Genomic DNA, 21087 nt, shown 5'->3' with positions numbered 1-21087 from the left:
CAGGTAAAAAGACTCTTGAATCTATTTGTTTAAAACTATGAAGTGTAATGGAACTGAGCTCATTTATATTATTCCTATGATTTGGCATGGCTTTTAATCTTCACTTTATTTTGACCAAGTGGGACAATTAAAATGTTGTTTACATCACTTGATATTTTTTTTTATATCCAGCCATTATTCTTTGATATTATTTTGTTATCCAAGCATTTTTCTTTTAAAATTTGTAAGAAACTGCAAAATTGACACATCTTATGTCTAGGCATTCATGTTGGGAAAATTGACACATCTTATGTCTAGGCATTCATGTTGGGAAAATTGACTAGCCAGTTACAAAGCCGTCATTTTAAAAAATTAAAAACATGTAGTAAAAAGTCTTCAAAATAACCGAGAAGTTCTGAAACTGTATTAAGATTATAGTACATTTTTTAACGATCATCTTCTACTCAGTATCAACATCTTTCCTGTCATACTGTAGAGTCAGGGTTACCTCCCTTCCTATGTTTATTTACATAAGGTGGTTCACATAATATAGATATCATTCATTTTCAAATGAACTTTAAAACTTATAAAGAAAACTTTAGATAAGAATACAATAACAGTTCTTATCCAATATATAATAATCTAATTCCACTACGGCATAAGTTGACCAAAATTTAGGTCAATGTTAGTCAGGATTATAAATGGCTTGAACGTCAATAAACCCAACGACTTTAGATAGTGTCAAGTACGTTTGGGGGAAAGGACCAGTCATGCTAAAGGCCTACTTCATATAGAGTATTTATGTTCCAATAAATTCTAAAAGTGGTAGCATTTCTTTTATGATAGTGTTTAACTGTAAATGGCATATATGTACACAATGTATGTATATTAGAGACGTATATACATGTATTATTTAAGATTTGTCTCTTTTTATATAGTTTTTTTAAAAAGTTTTTGCAGTGTAAAATTCACTTTTCTTTTATAAATATTACATACTATTATTACATTGGTTGCAGTGAGTTACATTTATTTTCTAGTTAAATAAAAACCGATAATTTCACATGTGAAATAAACGTGGTTATTTCGTTTATTTCACATGTGAAATAATCGGTTTTTATTTAACTGGGAAATCAATGTAACTCACTGCAACCAATGTAATAAAAGTATGTAAACATAAGTGGTTATTTCACTCTTTGACATCATGCAACAATATACAATTATGGCCCGTTGAAAAGGTGAATATCCAAAATTGTCAACACAAGAAGGTTATTTCAATGAGGGCCCAGCCTGAAGTGAAATAACTTTTAAGGGTTGACAATTTTGGATATTCATCGATTCTAAGGGGCTACAATTGTTTTATTATACCAAATTAACAGTGGAAGGGCCTTTTGAACACTATATGTTTTACATAAAAAACATAAGCTGACATTTGAAAACAGCTCAGGAAAATACATTTGTCATGTTGGTGTTCTAGAATTTCTGTGATGTACAACAAAGTTAAAATCTTTTTGTAAAATATAAATGGCCCTGAAAAGGACCGTTTATAGGAGATAACATCGGCTGCTGGCACTCATTTACAAAGCCTTATTTCCTCGTCTCTCGATGGGCTGTCTGTGTTGCGTAAACGCTGCCATCTTGCTTACTTAGGTCTGTGATGTCATTTTCATGGGAGTTAACTCGAGTGCAAATATAGACACTAAAAAAGGTAATTCGCCGGTGAATAATAGGGTTATTCACCGCTGGTGTAAATTTTAAGGGTTATTCGTCCTCCCTTGCAATAAATGAAAATTAACCGAATTATTCCATGTCACGTGATAAGTTGTTATCCAATAGAATTGTTTGTTATATATGTATAAGGTATAATAATAGGCATTGTCAAAACGTTGATAACGGCGGATCAAAACTAATTCTGAATGCGTAGAAAAAAAATATAGTTCCTTACATGTTTTACATTAATTTCTTTAAAAAAAGCCATTTGCTAATTTAATAAAAAGAATAACTAATTAAAGAATTCAAATATCGAAAAAATATTAAACGCGTGACCGAACAACACTGATAATTAACTTATTCACACGCGCATTTGTCAACTAATGTGTTGTTTCGTCATGCGTTGAATATTTTTCTCTATTTAAATTCTTCGATTAGTTATTCTATAATTATTAAACCATTTTTTTTATATTAAAATTATTTCTCTTTCAACATTGTGTTGAACATTACATCAGAAAAAAACTTGAGATAATTGCTGTTAATTGGAACTATTATTAAGCAAAATGTTAAAACAAAAGCATTTCATGCTGTCAAAACCTAACATCTCTGTTTCTAGAGTTTTTATATGTTAGTTATTTAAAACTGTTTTTGACCCATTAAGTGGAATGCCACTGAAATATATGATTTATTGAGAAAGGTTACAAGTCCACAAAAAGCATATTGGAGACATTCCTACAAGTCCAAATGACAAAACTCATATGTACCAGTATGACAGTTACAGTTAGCTATTTACATGACATAACCAACATAAGGGGTGAACTTAGTTGAGCAGGAACTGTTTACCACTCATACACACTTGAGATTATCCTGAGTTTTGTGGGGTTAGCATTGACTAATTTTAAGTTTTGTGAGTGTTATTTTGATGACTGTTGCTTGTCTTTATTTGTTTTGACCATAATGTTTTCTGTTCTGCATTGGATTTTGGTTTTTGGCTGCCCCCTTGATATCTTAATCCAATTTTCATCTTTTATGCAAAGAATGTCACTTAATGTTAGACATAAGGATGTCAATCCAGCAATTGTGACAAGTTTGTCCTTTGCTCTTTGTATACTGTCATATTTCAGATGGATTGGATAGCCATATTTGTTCTGCAATTATCTGGGGAATATATCTGGCTTTTGTCCATTGACCTTAATCTCATTTTCATGGTTCAATAGCGTTTTAAACATGTTGTACTTTTTGGTATATAGACTCATTGCAAAGTATGCATGTGTTAAACATTAGATTCACCTCACAATTGACTTATGATTAGGTCCATCTCTCAGATGTTGTAAGTAATAAGTCAACTATATTTGGTGTACAGAATATCTGTATGGTGTTCATGTCTGTCTGATAGGATTCTTCTGACCGTGACCTTATCTTCATGAATCATTGATATTTGACTTTTTGTTCTAACTGTAGTTAGTTTGTGATATTCATGATATTAGTGACCTTCAACATAAAATCTATCATAATCAGTCAAACAGCAAAATCATTTCAGGGTCTAGTTTACAGTACTACATTTTCCCCTATACCTGGCCTGTAAATTACAGATAGTATACAATATTCTACATGGCTTCTCTTCTTATGACTGAATTACAGAGTAAATTACAAGGAAATCCTACCCTGATCTTTGTTTAAATGGGGTTAAAATTTAATATAATCATGCACATACATTTTCATGCATTATTATGTTAATGAGAAGAATTATCATGTTTTTTGGCAAATATTTTGCAAGATTACTTGATTGCACATTTTAATGGATTTATACAATGTTGAATGACATATTTCACCTGGCCAAATAACTTATAGGATCAACAAAGATTTGAGAAAAAGAACAGAAATTGACCAACAACATAATATCTATTCAACTTAAGTCACCATTACCTGGGAATCCCAGCCCAATATAGCTTTGGGTCTAGCAAGTGGAGCCAGAAACCAACTCAAGCTGGTGCTAGGGACCATCTTGCAGTGAGTTGAGCTTGTTTTTGCTCCCTGTTGAGGCCTCATTGTGACTGAGATGAAGAACAATAAAAGTGATATTCCTTTGCTTTTTGTGTGTTTATCTTTAATATTTTTTAACTGTGCATGTACTTATATTGTGTTATGGATGAATACCCAATATTCTTTGTTTTCTAATAAATGTACCGAAATGAATCAAGATTATCCAGAAAACCAACAAAAATTCCAAACAACAATGCACAACATTGTTCTTAAATTAAATGAAATGATTGTTACAACTGAGTTCTAAAATTATAACCTGAATAAAGCAAACTTTATTGAAATAATCTATTGATAGAAAAGAGAGGATATAGAGTATCCATCTCTGACACAAATCAGTACAGGAAAAGTCAAACGGGAACAGTGCTTGTATTATTGTTCTTATTCTCAAAGTCACAGCAAGGCCTTGAACTTGGAGCAAATAACTCTCATCTCACTCATTTAGTTCTTACAACATGATTAAATTACTGCATGCACAGCTTGAAATTTTGAAACATAAAAAATATGAGCTGCATCTGTATGTTAATCTAGGTTGCTTTATCACTTATCTTTACCTTGACAACTTTATTTTTAAAGATCTTAATCATGTGAATATTCATTGACATGCGTTTTACTTGTAAATTCATGTAAACTTTAGTAAAAAGATAATGCTTTAAGGACATATTTTATGGTACCTTGAAAAAAGTTAAAAACAATAGTTTAACATAGGCTATTGAACTCACTAACCCAGTATAACTTAGGGGTAATTTTTATTGTTAGTTATGTACAATGTCAATTTTCCTACAGAGCAAAAAACTAGACGAAGTAGGCCAAAAATGTCAACAATGGATGTCCATTAAATGGGACTATACCATACAAATGATTTTCATTACAATCCAGAATGTAATTCTAACACATGTATTTGAATTGTTACATTGCACTGTAATATTGGTAGCTGTACATTGTAGTATTTTCAAATAGCAACAGCATGAAGTAAGGTACAGATATGTGCAGGACACTTTTATTGATCAATGAAAAGCATAACCAGAACAGATCTGTTTATTTGTATTGGATTGTGAATTGATGATATGAAGTGGACTTGAGATCTGGTCACAATAATATGTGCTCCAGCTTGTTATTTTACTACATGTATTATGATATATTATAGAACTTTTATATCTGGTAGTCATTTGAGTAAAGTTATGTGAAGTGTTTTACTGCTTTTAAAGCACAGGCACTTGTCTCTGATTTTTTTAAAACCTATATATATACCTTAATATAACAAACACAAAAATAAAGGATTTTGGAAAAGAGGGGGAGGGCTAAACAATTATTGTCTTGTCCTGTTCCAAAATACATATTAAAAAAAATCACATCGGATTTTTAATCATAGCATCATATTAAGGTCATGCTTTTTGTTATAATACGGTATACAGGTATTTTTTTTCTGAAACAAGTGCTTGTGTTTTGAAGAACCTTTTAAAGTTAAGAATGGCTTTTGTTTGGGAACTAAATTGTCGAACTAAATAACAGTAGATCTTTGATTAATGTTTTGAATGTTTATATTGATCTGGGTATACAAAGCATGTATTGGTACCCACTCTTGTCTGGTTTTATTTACATAATGGTATTTAAAGTATAACATATTTTCAGCGTATGCATTTCAAGTAGGACTTTTGTAATAAAACGTCACTGAGATTAGAATCGGGCAATGATTAACATGTACAGACCATATAAGTCTAATTTGTGTGAAGGATTAAAAATTTTAAGCAGGATTGATATTTAGGACAACAAGATTTTCAGGCTTATATTTTTCCTGCTTACGGTGTTAAATAATTCCAAATTGGATTGACATTAAAGGTGTGAATAACAGTAAAGAAAGTTTTTAATGATATATGATAAATAATGATGTCTGTTAATTTGAAAGGTAAGTATACACTCTGAAAATTGTAATGAACTGCAGTTTAATTTATGATCATATTATTTAAATTTTTATACCATTCAGGTATCATATTAATATAACGGTGTACATAATTCATATTTCTGTATACAAGGTTGCCAAAAAATACTTTTGTTACTGTGTATAAAATGAATTGTTTATTTGGTTGTAAAACGACTATTACATTGTTGTTAAAGTGATCTTGAATTTGACTTTGCCCAGTACAGATAAGTCCAGTCATTTGCCAGTATTATATATATGACCTATGTTTGATGTCCTGTATATTGTTTGGTTGACTGAGTGTACACCTGTATAAACTGTGATAACATTACCAACTCTATACATGTACGCCTGACCCTAGGGTTTACTTTATTGATTCAGAGATGACCAAAATTTTACCTGTAAACATTATATCTTGACTTAAATGTACTTATTTCTTTTAAAGATTTTAGTCAAAAGGAAACAAAATAATGAACATTTTTGTTTTTCATAGGCAATAGGTAGTAATAAATAATACTTTCATTATATCTTTTTTTTTATGGAGAAACATTATATTTTTATGTTGTTGATATGCCTTTATTTTTAGTTTTTTATAATTGTGACTATTATGAGAGCTGATGCCATTGCCTTTTTTGTTTCTCTGCATGATTTGTTCAATATTAATCCAGAGATTTCATTGTCCCTGAGATTTTTTTAAAAATATAAATGTTTAGTTTTTAAAAAAATTGTATTTAATGTTTTTAATGTGTAACTAAAGTTGACTACACTTTCCAAAAAGTCAGTTTGTTTTTATTGATCACTGTAACAGATGACCAGCTTCTTGTACAATATTTGTTTGTTAAACAGAGTTGACATGTTCAATGACTCTACAATTTAGATGTATAGCAATACCGCTTATTTAGCCTATCAATAGTAAGAATGTTCAAATTCTAGACAATTTATTATCAAAAAAGGTGCTTTCGTACAGACAAATGTAACAGCAAGTATGTCTTTCTTAAAAGTTCTTTTACTCATAAAAGATAACTTCTTCTTACATTATGCATGAATTGATTGTTATCTTTTGTTATTAATTGTGTTTTAACTAATTTGTGACACTGATTGTTTTCTTCAGATTAAGAAGTTGTATCCTGATGCCAATCTCAGACTGCCAGGAAAGAGACTATTTGGTAATCTAGATCCAGACTTTATACAGCAGAGAAGAGATGGCTTAGATGAATTTATACAGAAACTTGTATCTCACCCTAAAATTTCTCAACAGTAAGTGAATTTATACAGAGCTTGTATCTTATACAGAACTGCTAAGTGTCTCACCCTAAAATCTCTTAACAGTAAATGAATTTATGCAGAACTTGTATCTCACCCTAAAATCTCTCAACAGTAAGTGAACTTATACAGAACTTGTATCTCACCCTAATATCTCACAACAGTAAGTGAATTAGTTCAGATCTTGTATCTCACCCTAATATCTCACAACAGTGAGTGAATTAATTCAGAACTGCTAAGTATCTCATCCTAAAAATCTCTCAACAGTAAGTGAATTTGTACAGAACTGCTAAGTGTATCACCCTTAAATCTCTCAACTGTAAGTGATTTTGTACAGAACTGCTAAGTGTCTCACCCTTAAATCTCTCAACAGTGAGTAAATTTGTACAAAACTGCTGAGTAGCTCACCTTTAAATTTCTCAACAGTAAGTGAATTTGTACAGAACTTGTGTCTCGCCCTAAAAGCTCTCAAGAGTAAGTAAATCTATACAGAACTTGTGTCACACCCTAAAATCTCTTAACAGTAAGATCATGTATCTCGCCCTAAAACCTCTAAACAGTAGGAGAATTTTTACTGAAAATTGTATCTCACCCTAAAATCTCACAACATTCAGTGAATTGTACAGAGTTGAGAAATTATGTATCATAACAGTAGGTAAATTTTACAAAGCAGTTATAGAGACTTTACTTTCTAAACTCCTTCTTATATTGAGTGGAATTTTAGTATGTGAGTCTTCTGTGATGAGTAAAGAATTGGATATTACGTTTGGTTCAGCTCTGTCTGAATAACGGGAATTAGGACTTTCAAAATTTTGTGGAAATAACAGTTAAACAGTCTTTTTTTCTGGATGACTTCAGACATGGATCTGATATTTTGTATGTGAGTCTACTTCCATTAGTTGCTGATAAAGTTTATTCCTGGTTATACTTTTCTGATTTGTGCCTAAATTATCTGAACAGTTGAAAGGACTTTTATTCTCAAACTTCCACTCCTAAAAATGACGTCAAATTTTTTGCGGCAGGGCCATTTGTGTTGTTCCAACACATCTAGTTTTGATTATTGACTCTAAATGACTAAATTTTTACTTCTTTCCCCTTGATTACCAACCAGTAAGATTGATTGTAGGAGATTACAAAATGTCCCATGTGAACTTCTGATAGTCCTTTTCATGCTGATTCTGGTATACCTGTAATCTGAATGATTTTGCAGACATTGTGGATGGTTATTTTTTTCCATTTTCTTATTGAAAACAAGAATTTACAATATCCATGTATCCCATTTCATGTTTGGAGTAAGGTAGAACTTATATTTTTAGAATTAATTTCCAGGTAGGAAGCAATAAATTCTATAAAGCATCGAAAAACTTGTTCCTATCCAAATGATTGGCCGATAAAATTCTATCTTTAAATAGTGAACTTGAATTTAAAGTTTATATTGTCCAATGCTGTACCTATATTTTGACACCTACAATAGTTTTCACATTATCATACAGTGATCATACCTGTGTCGTCCAATAAAATAATAGTATATTAGGTTTTACATAGTTCTTGTGAATCTCATTAAGACAGGAAACATAAATATTGTTTTTATGTATGTAGATGTCACTTACTACAGTGGTGTTATAACAATTGTTACTTGTGTGTATTGATATGTACTATCATGGTTAAATTTACTCTAGCAAAATTTTTCCGTAAAAGTGATTCAACTGAAAGTGAAACTGAAAGGTAAATAAATATTGGTTTTTATTTGAATATATAGATGCTTTGCTGAATGCAAATTGAATAAAAAATATTTTAATTATAAAAATGTAATATTAAAATTTTATATGACTACATTGTATCGATTTTTTTTTTTTTTTTTTTTTATCTGTAATATAAAATGGCTTGGACTCCCTCCCCCTTTTCAAAAAATGAAAAGAAAAAAGAAAACAGCATAAAACTGTTAAGTTTCCTTCCTTATATGTCCAATTATTCATAAGTATTTAAAGCACAAGTTCGAAAATCTCCTTTTTCCCATAAATTATACTTTTTGGTTCATTTACCACTTTAATATTTAGTCATTATTATAACTTTTTTAAAAGAATGAAATAATCTTTGAGATGTTTCATACTGTCATTGCAGACTATTATTTTTTTATATATCATTTGTAAATTGAAAGTGGATTGTTTTAAAAACTACCATTGTAGTAAATGCATCTATATAACCTTAAATTTAATATGCTAAAATATACATATGGTAAAGATAATGTTGAAGAGTATTGTGGTAGCATCTATTGTCAGAATCTCTTTTTTTTTAAAAGGTCAAGTTCTTCTCTGATAGAGGATAAGAAAAAATCAAAAGGTGAAATCGTTATAGTCAACACTGCATCGTGATACTGGTTTTACTATTTATAAGTTTCTTATTGTTATTTATTGTCATGCCTGCTGAAGATGCCTTTGTTATGGATAAAAGTCTGTCTTGCATCGACCTTGGCAGTGTTGATATATGATCAAATCATGCTATACTTGTCCTCTGTTTTAGTCATAAACTTTTATAGCTTTATTATAAGAACAACACTTCACCAATAATTGTGAAGCATTATTCAAGGTTATCTTTCAAAACAGACAAGATTTTTTTGATAAAATCTTTAAAAGGGAGATAACTCTGATAAAATGTTCAAAAAGGGAGATAACTGATGAAATAAGCGTGAAGGTAAAATGTGTCATGAAAGGACAAGAGAATGAAAAGTATGGATTTTAACACTAATGTTTAGCTGGAGGGTAAGAGATGTATGTCTGTTTCTATAATTTTATTGCCAGATGAATATATATTGTCCTACAATACTGCTCAGGTGTGAAATTGATGACTAGTTATTGTCTTTTATAGGTCACTAACTACTTAATATTCATTTTGAGTGCTATTTTTGTATAGAGAGTTGTCTGCTAAATGAGCATCTTTAAGCATTGTCTTTAGAATTGAATGAATTTAAAGGGAATTGTTCTTCTAAATGTAAGTTAGTGTTTAGATTTGGAGGATAATGATTTAATAAATATTTTGAAAAAATTTGAATTAATTGGGAAAATTTAAAGAAAAACTCTGTTTTATGAAAAAGTTATTATGTGTAGAGAAAATAACAACAAAGTTGCTATTTACGAATAGATTTCTTAATATGATATTTTTTTTTTAAATTTTTGATGAAAAGTCTAAAAAGTGCAATTTTTCACATATTTTTTGTGTTATCCAAAGTAACAATTATTGAAGAAAATTATATATGAATTAAAAGAGACAACCTTTTGAACTTTTGGATTAATGTTACACTATATGTTGTAATGTTGATTAATTCGTAGAATTCTTAAGAAATCCTACAAGATCAGACCATAATATGGTACGAGCAGTTTGTATCAAATAATTATAGATTTGTACTGTCAATGATGGGCCTGAGGCGTAATGTATCGTGATTTCTTGGTATGTTCATCATATCTTGTATATATGGTACTCAAATAAGGTATCATTAAGGTGAATAAAGCAGGGTAAATATACTAATTTTCTCTCTGCCAAGTACTTACAATGATAGTTTTATTGATTAGAAAAGATTTAAAGGTGGAGGTACACTTTCCCTCTTTTTATTCAAGTTAATAGCCACCTCTATTTTAAAATGAGCAATGTAAAAGTCCTACAGTGAAAAATAATTGGTTACTGGTAGTCTTTCATTTACTTTTTATTTTATGTGAAAAGAATTTGAATCAATCTAAATGACAACTGTTCTTGTCTCTGTCAATTATTAGTTTATTAAGCAACTTTTTATGAATATGAACAAAGCCTCTTTTACTTAAAGAAAAATAATTATGCACAATCATGATACTGATATTATGTGAGAAAAATGTGAAATTGTCATTCTAGTAATATATTTTACAAGCCATTGTATTAGATCCTACACTTATGTTTGCACCAAAACAAAAACATATGTACTTTGGCATTTTGAAGGTCTTCTACAAACTGTCTGCATGTGCATGCATTTTTTGTGCATATTATCTGCATTGTCATGAATAATAGAAATATCTAGACAGTCAAATTTATAGAATTTATATTAATCTGTTTGTTTTTGATGAACTTTTGATATATCAGTAGATATAAAAAGTGTATTACTTAAGTACAAAGCCATGAGTAATTCATGAATTGTTAATGGTAGGTTACATTGCTTGAAGGAAGAACATCAATCTTATTACCATGTTCAAAGTCAAATCTTTTGTTGTAGGCAGAGGTTTTTGTTAAACATGTATTAGGGGTCTACTTAAAATTAAACAAAATCAAAAGCTTATGTAAAGGAAAACTGTTTTGAATGAAGATTATACACTCTTTAACCTCTTAGTTCTGTAAATGGACTTTAAGGGTAGTAAAAGTAGATATTAATTAGTGGTCCTTTTGGTAATATAAGTATAATGCTTGCTTGGATCAGCATCTTCACCAGATAAAATTCATTTTCAAACTATGAACAAAGATTAAGTAATAACATTCTTTTTTTTTTTATAATAACTGGATGAGCCAAAGCACACATAGTGTAATGTATCTTTTTAATGAGATGTAGTATTGCATTAACAAGAAATTAGGACTAATACAGTTGAGACTGGAAATGGGGGATGTGTCAAAAAGACAACAACAATACTAATGAGCAGAAAACAGCCAAAGGCCACCAATGAGTTTCAACACAGCGAGAAACTCTTGCACCCAGAGGCGTGCTTCAGCTTGACCCTTAACAAAAATGTGCACTGGTTCAGTGATAATAGAAGTCATACTTAAGTCAGAAATATATAAATAAAATTAAAAGACATACAAGACTAACAAAGACCAGAGGCTCCTGACTTGGCCCAAGTCACTGGACAAGGGGCAACCATGTGGAGGGGTTAAACATGTTTTGTGAGCTCTTTAATCTCCCCTATAAGCAGGTATAACACCACATGTAATAATTATTAATATGCTTAAAGAAGTTGCAAAATTCTAATGATGTCCTTGAAGAAAAGTTCAAAAGAATAGATTTGTACCCACTAAAGTTAAGATTAAGTTTGATCACTATTGTGAAATTTATGAGAGTATTGTCAAATAACTGTGGTGGAATACCATTCAGGGTCAATACACAAGGTGTATGAGATCGGCATTAATCTGGGACACAGATACGGGAGGTCATAATATTGCGAAACAGTTCCAGTTCATAGTTTTGAAATTGTTTTTCAAAAGGGTTTATAATCCATACAAGATTGTTTTTCTGGCTGTTATGAAATCCTTTTAAGTTATACAGAATGCAGATTTGTATTTTAATTCTGAACTGATATTGTTTTCAAACACAATTTCTTGCAACAGGACCACAATCCTTTTTAGTCTAATAATTACAATGAAGACTTCTGAAATCATATAAGAAGTTGTCTAGTAGATTAACTGACCAATCTACATCCTAACTTTCCTATTTACTACTAGACTCAGGATGGGATTGTCTCAGGGCTTCTAAACTTTGTCCTTCAATGGGCTAGCTGTCAAAAACTGAATAACTGTTTCTCTGCTTATCTTTCCATAGGGGATTTTACAGCTGAAGATATTTTGATATTGAAGTTTGGTGAATAATTAATATCTACTTCTCACCACTGCTCTTCATTCCAGTCATCTAGCACAACTTCAACATCTATAGAAGGGGAATTATTCCTATCAAATTGGAATTTTAGGGTTAAATTTAGGCTTCATTACTATTGGTCAATTTTAACCAAACTTGGCAGAAATGATTTTAATTTGAGGTCCTCTACAAACTATTCTCATTTGGTTTCAATCTAGCAAAAAAGATATCTGCTAGAGGAACTCATTGAAATCTTATTGACACTGAACACGATTAAAAAAAAGATTCTCCTTTAACCAAATAGTTTTAAATTTTGCATGCTGGATGATTAGAGGGTCCTGTACACTAAGTATACTCATTAAATATGTATGTATAATGTGTCCAGTACCATTCATTTACCATCACATTGACAAAATAACCACTTAATTACTGTTGTTAAAGTTCTTCAACTAAATTAACCCAGGTGAGCAATTCACGATTCATCGAGTTCATTATTTAGATAATAACGATAATTTTATTTGTTAACCTCAAATATTTTGGCGGTCATTACCATCATAGATTGTTGTTTTGTATGTAGACTTTGTGAACGGAAATGTAATACAGTAAAACAGTGTTTATCAAGGATTGCGGGAAGTTTCATTCATGTTTTTCATGTTAATTAGACATAAACTAGTAGAAAATCTAAATATAGCATTAAATGATTACTATTTCAGTAAAACATCATCTTCATCAAATGACTACTCCCATGAATATAGACTTAATTAATTATTAAGTTAGAATGACGTAAGAAGGTTGTTGTCCTTTTCTTATTTTTAAGTTAAACATTAGTAATCAATGTACAAATTTATTTATCTTACTATTCACTGAAGCTTATAAAAAAACCAAGGACATTTTATAGTTTATTTCTTTTTGCTGAAAAATTTCACTTTATTTTGAATCATTTTCCAAGATTCATTTTAACTATCTGCCCCAGCTTTTCTTAAATAAGTATAAGAGTAATAGTAAGAAATATTAATGTTGTATAGTTGATTTTTTCACAAATAAACTGTTCAATGTTTTATATTTTTGTTTGATAAACAAACATTTTACCTAAAACCTGAGATATGTACTCAACAAAACTTGTTTCCCAACTTATTGACCCAGTAAACATTAGAATTTAAAACAACAATACGTAAAACTACATTCTACGTAAAACTATAGTCCACGTGTATAGGAAACCACCTGTTGCTACTGATACAAGGATTGGCTTTTTTCTTACTTACTAATTAAAAATATCGTAGGGAAAGGAATAACATTAATGAAAGGAAACTGGTTAAAAGTATTTTTAAAGGAAACCATTACCTATCAATTTAAATAGAGATTTATTGTGATGTAGGTCTATATACTACAATTACTATTTAAATCACTGTCATTTTATAGGATTTTTATTCTGGGAAGCGGAAATATACCAACCAATGGAATTTTATCATTTTAAGGAGGATACTGTTTATAAATATATGTATGGGAAAAGTTCTGGTGTAAACAAACCTCAACTTTCTATAAACTTGTGACATCACTTTACGACCTACTTTTATATTGACCATAACAAACATACTATAACTATGAATGGAGAGGACACATGCCTATCAGCTGACTCTACGACTCTGACCTAATAACTGGACATTTACTATATTACAGTGATATCTTACTACGATCAACATAACTTAACTTGTATTGGATTTAACTACTACATGTACCATAATGTGTGTTATAATGACATTTTGGACATATTGTTAATCTCTCTACGTACATGTTATTCTTCTAACGTAATTCTTACATAATAGTAGTACACAATTTACGTAAATTTGTGTTTTTATTTTGGTGAAGTGACTCAGTAATAAACAGTTAGTATATTGATACTGAGAGAGTGGATTGAAAGAAAGACTAATAGGGAAAATCATTAATGCCGGCACGTATGAAAAAAATTCTCCGATGTTTGAGCAGACTTTTACATAAACATGTGATGTATGTATATTGTAATGTTTTAAGAATAGGATTTTTGGTTGTTTTTTTTAAATTTATTTAAGAACCAAGGATTTTTATAGTAAGATACAATACAATCTTACTATACAAATCCTTGTAAGAACTAATCATCTGGCTGGAGGTTTTATGGTTCCATTTGTGACCTTGCAGTATTTGAAGTCATATCTGGATTGGTGTATTTCATCAATGATATATGTTATATGTGTTGATAATATACCATTCAATACTGGAAAATAAACAATTAGGAACCTGGATCTTGCGATCTTTAATTTTAGATGTAGTTTTTTTTTGTAGACTGCTGTTAAATGCCTTTCTTTTGACCATAGTTTTGTAGACCTATGTTTTTGATTTCTCCCTCTAGTATCCATTAAGCACTAATTTTAGCAGATTTCTGTCTTACATTACATAAAATCTGTCCTCATGAAATTAGGGGGAAACCAATTTCTAAACATTTTTTATTTATGATATGACATTAAAACAAACAAAAAATAAGAAATACATTTTCAATTGAATTATCATGTAATGTGTTCTGCTCAAACAGTATAGTTGCTGTACATAGTTGTGGTGTGAAGGGGGGTTTAACACTTATACATAAACATAAGAAGATGTGGTATGATTGCCAATGAGACCACTCTCCACAAGATGACTCAGAAATTTTAACAACTTTAGTTTACTGTATGGCCTTCAGCCATGAGCAAAGCCCATACCTAATCGTCAGCTATTAAAGGTCACATGTTCATCTTTCTGCTCCTTTTATTTTTCATGTTCATTTGAATTTTAGAAAATGTTTACATAATTGAAGATGGTTTTTTTGCAAATTTTGCTACATGTATTCATCAAGTGCAATTATCAACAATTTTGTATAATACTAAAATTGAATGTTGAACATTGAGTTATCAATTGAAAAAAAACATAGATTTTCAGTAAATTTTAATTTCATTTTAAGAAAGACAATTGAAAGTTTTACTTCAATTAAACTTTTTTTGCGTTGGTGGACTTTTTCAGTATACGTCATAATAATTTACAATATGTTGCATTTACATTAACTAAATCAATATTTTTTACATTTGGAAAATTTAAGTGAAGTACTTTATATAAGAATAATAAGTGTTTTGTTCCTGGAAATGAATGAACATTCTTTTAAAATGATTGAATTAAAATAACATTAATGTACATAATATTCTAATGAATTAGACTTACAAAAGGTATGTTCAAGTTTCTTTTAAAAAATTTGAAGTTTCAATACTAAATTTGCCATACATTAAATATTTTTATAAGGCTGTTTATGAACCAGTTTGTTAAGCAAAATATTATTGCTTTTCATCTCTTTATTATCTGAGTATTATTATGAATATAGTTATTGATTATGTAGATATTAGGCAAAACCTGAATGATATATACAGTACTTAGGTTTAATTCTTTATGTTGATCTCATTATGCTAGATACTAATGTAGGAGCAACTTGATTTTGTCATTCTACCGTTTTCAGTTAGGATTTTTCATTGTGTTAATCAATACTATAATAGCCATTGAATGATTTTATATAATAATTGATAACTGAATTATTTCTTGTCAGTAGTTCTCTTCAAAGTTTATGTAATTATAAATCTTTGAGTGTTATATTGTAGACTCTGAGGTATTGACATGTTTTATTCTCAAATGGCGTATGTTTCTGATGGATATATATTTAGCAACATTGTCAATATGATAGGAAAGATTAATTATATAAGTTAATGAAATTAATTTCGTGTTGTACATTATTCAGTAACCTTTTGATTAAATCAGTATATTTATTTTAGTATTCCATTTGATAACACAATGAAAAATATTTGAAGGGAGTGCTTCTGTTTTGATTGTGTTTATTTTAGTCCTGTGATTTGGACCTTCTTCTATGGCTAAAAATCTCACACCCATTATTCTCTTCAAGGGACTGGGTTGTCTTGTGTATTGGACCTAAGTAGTGACCTTCTTGGTACTTTTGATTCAATGTTTATTATTGTTTGCCTATGGAACTGATTTAGACAAGTGATTATTTATGTACTAAGATCATGAAGATTCTTGGAAATTTTAACATATAAATTTGTGGTGATTATAATTTTGATGGATTTTGTAAATCCCTGAATTGGACTTGACTTACTATTAAATGTCAGATTACTATATAAATATGTTATATGGACTGGCATGCTGTCTAGTGTATAGTCTATAAAAATAAGAACTGTGTACTTTAATAGCAATGAACAAGGTATAAGTAAAGACAAAAATCCATCCCATTTTTAACTACAAATTACAGTTGCTAAGAATATTTTTTCAACCATTAATTCAGGTTTTAACCAGTGTTGTGATGTGTATATGTTAAGTTTGCAACTGATATTGATCATCTTAGCCGTCTGTTAATTATGAATGTTTTTATTATTTCAGTCCAGAAGTTGTTAATTATGAATGTTTTTTATTATTTCAGTCCAGAAGTACGCTCCTTCTTGTCACTAGATAATCCTAGAAATGCTTCGGAACCTGTAGATACAGACACCTTTGAGGACTCAGAAGCTATGGTAAAAGAAATATAAGTTATAAACCTATGTCTTAAACTATTATTTATCATCAGTGGGAGATTCAGTGGTGTTTTTTTAAGATTAAACCTTTTAACTTGAATCCCTGAATACAACTGAGTTTCATTGAAGCATTTTATTACCAGTAAATTAATGAGTAAAATGTGTAGTTTATGAGAGAAAAAAAAACGTTAAATGATTGTATGACTTCTAAATATGATATCTGATTGAAATGTTACCAACCATAATATATTTTCTGTGGGAAAAATAATATTGTGAACATACATGGATGGTATGAGTAGGATCAAAACCATTAATCTTGGGATTGTAGAGCCGTGCTTTTACATCCCCAACAGGCAACTCAACCAGCTAGACTATAGGTGTAAGAAGATGTGGTATGAGTGCCAATACTCAAATAAAATCATTGTTATAATTGACAGTAAAGTGGCTAATGTTAATTTTGTGTTTTTTTTACATTATAGTATTTCCTCTGTCACATGAAAAAAATATAACAATTGCAAACTTTTTCTTCTAGAATGGCAAAGACAATAACCCAGTAAATCTTGGTCCAAGTGAAAAGACAAGGTAAGCCTTAGTTTTAAGGTGGTACATAACACTACAGGGAGATAACTCTGTACAAATCAGCTGAACGTTATTATTTAGTTCTATTGTTAAAGAAATGTTAAGCTTCTCTATGATCAAAATTGGTGTTAGTCAAACATATGTCCAAAGAAAATTTTCCCAAAAAAGTGTGTGCATGATTTAACTTTTTTGAAATTTTTGTATTTTTGTCAAAGGCTCAAAGTAAATATTTTGTCAAAATTCTATGACAATTAAATGAGCCAAATTAATTTGAGTGAAGGTGTTTGGTACCACCTTAACAGGTTTCATTAGTGACAATTTGACTGTCATATGTAGAATGGGCTTATTCTCATTTCGCCTTAGCTGTCAAAATTTATATATAAAAATAATCCCAGTTTGCCTTAGTACAAATTTTACAGGTGCACAAGAATTAACTAAGGCGAAATGGGAGCTTCTGTAAACAATGTAATTAAGTTGTTTTGTTTGTATTGCAATTAGTTGATATTTGTTATTTTGATGTCAAGTTCTACCATGAAATACTTTTTAAAAGAAAGTATTTTTTATAATTTTTGGTGTCCCACTTTTTATAGTTGTTCTTTTTTTTTCTGAAAGTGTTTCGTTTTTTACTCATGTGTTATATTTTGTAAATAAAGTCTTATTAGAGATGACACACTGGATAGGAACATTTCATATATTAATGAATAAATGAAGACACATGCAAGGCACTGATATACACATTTGAATGTTCAAGGTTAATTTAGTTTCCAATTTCCAAAGATGCTGCATCACCATACTGAATATAGTCAATTGTACCATTGTGTAGGGCTCTCTTTTTGAGCTTGTTATGTCAGCCCCCTAAATGCTTATTTGTCCTGTGTCCCTCTTCTAGTGGTGGTTCAAGGTTGGTTGTGGGTATCTGTCCTCTCTTCATATCACAAATATACGTTTACTTGGTGCAGGCATCAATCTGTGGTGCGTTTTCCAAGGTTTGTATTCTTGGTTAAGTATTTAGTAAACGTGATTGCAGTTTTGTCTGGTAGAGTGCATCTCATGATAAACTAGTCATTGGTAATTTGTTCAAATCTTGAAGAAGTCAAGTCATTGAATACCGTGTATTTTGCTTAATATAAACATTTGTATAATTAGCGCAGTTTTGAAGATTTTTCAATATTTTTTTTATTAAAGTTTTTGTTATGTAATTTAAATCAAGTCTGTGGGAAAATATGTGATTTTTTTCTATTTAACTTTTTTGTGTTGCATAATGTAAAGGATAATTAAATTATTTTGATTTTTCCAAGGATTTGTAGATACAAATCATCTACAAATCCTTGATTTTTCTAACTGCATGAATAAAAAAAAGTTGCAACTTTTATTTAATATGAAACAAACAATGTTTCAAGAGAAGCAACTTTCCAACTACTTTTTTTAGCTCACCTGGCCCGAAGGGCCAAGTGAGCTTTTCTCATCACTTGGCGTCCGGCGTCCGTCGTCGTCGTCGTCGTCCGTCGTCCGTCGTCGTCCGTCGTCGTCCGTCGTCGTTAACTTTTACAAAAATCTTCTCCTCTGAAACTACTGGGCCAAATTGAACCAAACTTGGCCACAATCATCATTGGGGTATCTAGTTTAAAAAATGTGTGGCGTGACCCGGTCAACCAACCAAGATGGCCGCCACGGCTAAAAATAGAACATAGGGGTAAACTGCAGTTTTTGGCTAATAACTCAAAAACCAAAGCATTTAGAGGAAATCTGACATGGGGTAAAAATGTTTATCAGGTCAAGATCTATCTGCCCTGAAATTTTCAGATGAATCGGTCAACCCGTTGTTGGGTTGCTGCCCCTGAATTGGTAATTTTGTGGAAATTATGCAGTTTTTGGTTGTTATCTTGAATATTATTATAGATAGAGATAAACTGTAAACAGCAATAATGTTTAGTAAAGTAGGATTTACAAATAAGTCAACATGACCGAAATGGTCAGTTGACCCGTTTAGGAGTTATTGCCCTTTATAGTCAATTTTTAACCATTTTTCGTAAATCTTAGTTATCTTTTACAAAAATCTTCTCCTCTGAAACTACTGGGCCAAATTGAACCAAACTTGGCCACAATCATCATTGGGGTATCTAGTTTAAAAAATGTGTGGCGTGACCCGGTCAACCAACCAAGATGGCCACCACGGCTAAAAATAGAACATAGGGGTAAACTGCAGTTTTTGGCTTATAACTCAAAAACCAAAGCATTTAGAGGAAATCTGACATGGGGTAAAAATGTTTATCAGGTCAAGATCTATCTGCCCTGAAATTTTCAGATGAATCGGTCAACCCGTTGTTGGGTTGCTGCCCCTGAATTGGTAATTTTGTGGAAATTTTGCAGTTTTTGGTTGTTATCTTGAATATTATTATAGATAGAGATAAACTGTAAACAGCAATAATGTTTAGTAAAGTAGGATTTACAAATAAGTCAACATGACCGAAATGGTCAGTTGACCCGTTTAGGAGTTATTGCCCTTTATAGTCAATTTTTAACCATTTTTCGTAAATCTTAGTTATCTTTTACAAAAATCTTCTCCTCTGAAACTACTGGGCCAAATTGAACCAAACTTGGCCACAATCATCATTGGGGTATATAGTTTAAAAAATGTGTGGCGTGACCCAGTCATCCAACCAAGATGGCCGCCACGGCAAAAAATAGAACATAGGGGTAAACTGCAGTTTTTGGCTTATAACTCAAAAACCAAAGCATTTAGAGGAAATCTGACATGGGGTAAAAATGTTTATCAGGTCAAGATCTATCTGCCCTGAAATTTTCAGATGAATCGGTCAACCCGTTGTTGGGTTGCTGCCCCTGAATTGGTAATTTTGTGGAAATTTTGCAGTTTTTGGTTATTATCTTGAATATTATTATAGATAGAGATAAACTGTAAACAGCAATAATGTTTAGTAAAGTAGGATTTACAAATAAGTCAACATGACCGAAATGGTCAGTTGACCTGTTTAGGAGTTATTGCCCTTTATAGTCAATTTTTAACCATTTTTCGTAAATCTTAGTTATCTTTTACAAAAATCTTCTCCTCTGAAACTACTGGGCCAAATTAATCCAGACTTGGCAATCATCATCTTTGGGGTATCTTGTTTTAAAAATGTGTCCGGTGACCCGACTATCAAATCAAGATGGCCGCCACAGCTAAAAATAGAACATAGGGGTAAAATGCAGTTTTTGGCTTATAACTCAAAAACCAAAGCATTTAGAGCAAATCCAACACGGGGTTAAATTATTAATCAGATCAAGATCTATCTGCCCTATAATTTTCAGATGAATCGGTCAACCCATTGTTGGGTTGCTGCCCCTGAATCGGTAATTTTAAGGAAATTTTGCTGTTTTTGGTTATTATCTTAAATTTTATTATAGATAGAGATAAACTGTAAACAGCAATTATGTTCAGCAAAGTAAGATTT

General features: G+C 30.6%; 1 protein-coding gene across 5 annotated transcripts in view; it reads left to right on the top strand.

The window, feature by feature from the left end:
- Positions 1-21087, top strand: part of LOC134683335 (serine/threonine-protein kinase Sgk1-like) — a 50732-nt gene that overhangs the window by 17010 nt on the left and 12635 nt on the right. For 3 of the 5 annotated variants that reach the window (XM_063542588.1, XM_063542596.1, XM_063542581.1), the window contains 3 exons: positions 6756-6901; positions 16966-17056; positions 17589-17638. In XM_063542588.1, the coding sequence (XP_063398658.1) occupies positions 6756-6901; positions 16966-17056; positions 17589-17638 (287 nt within the window). Of the gene's footprint in view, positions 1-6755; positions 6902-8371; positions 8633-13784; positions 14490-16965; positions 17057-17588; positions 17639-21087 lie in introns of those variants that run through there. The other 2 variants (XM_063542606.1, XM_063542614.1) reach the window with 2 other exon arrangements.

This window comes from Mytilus trossulus, chromosome 1, assembly GCF_036588685.1.
Source record: "Mytilus trossulus isolate FHL-02 chromosome 1, PNRI_Mtr1.1.1.hap1, whole genome shotgun sequence".
NCBI lineage: Eukaryota > Metazoa > Mollusca > Bivalvia > Mytilida > Mytilidae > Mytilus > Mytilus trossulus.
Note: the sequence above shows the minus strand (reverse complement) of the source record. Positions and strands in the feature narration are given on the sequence as shown.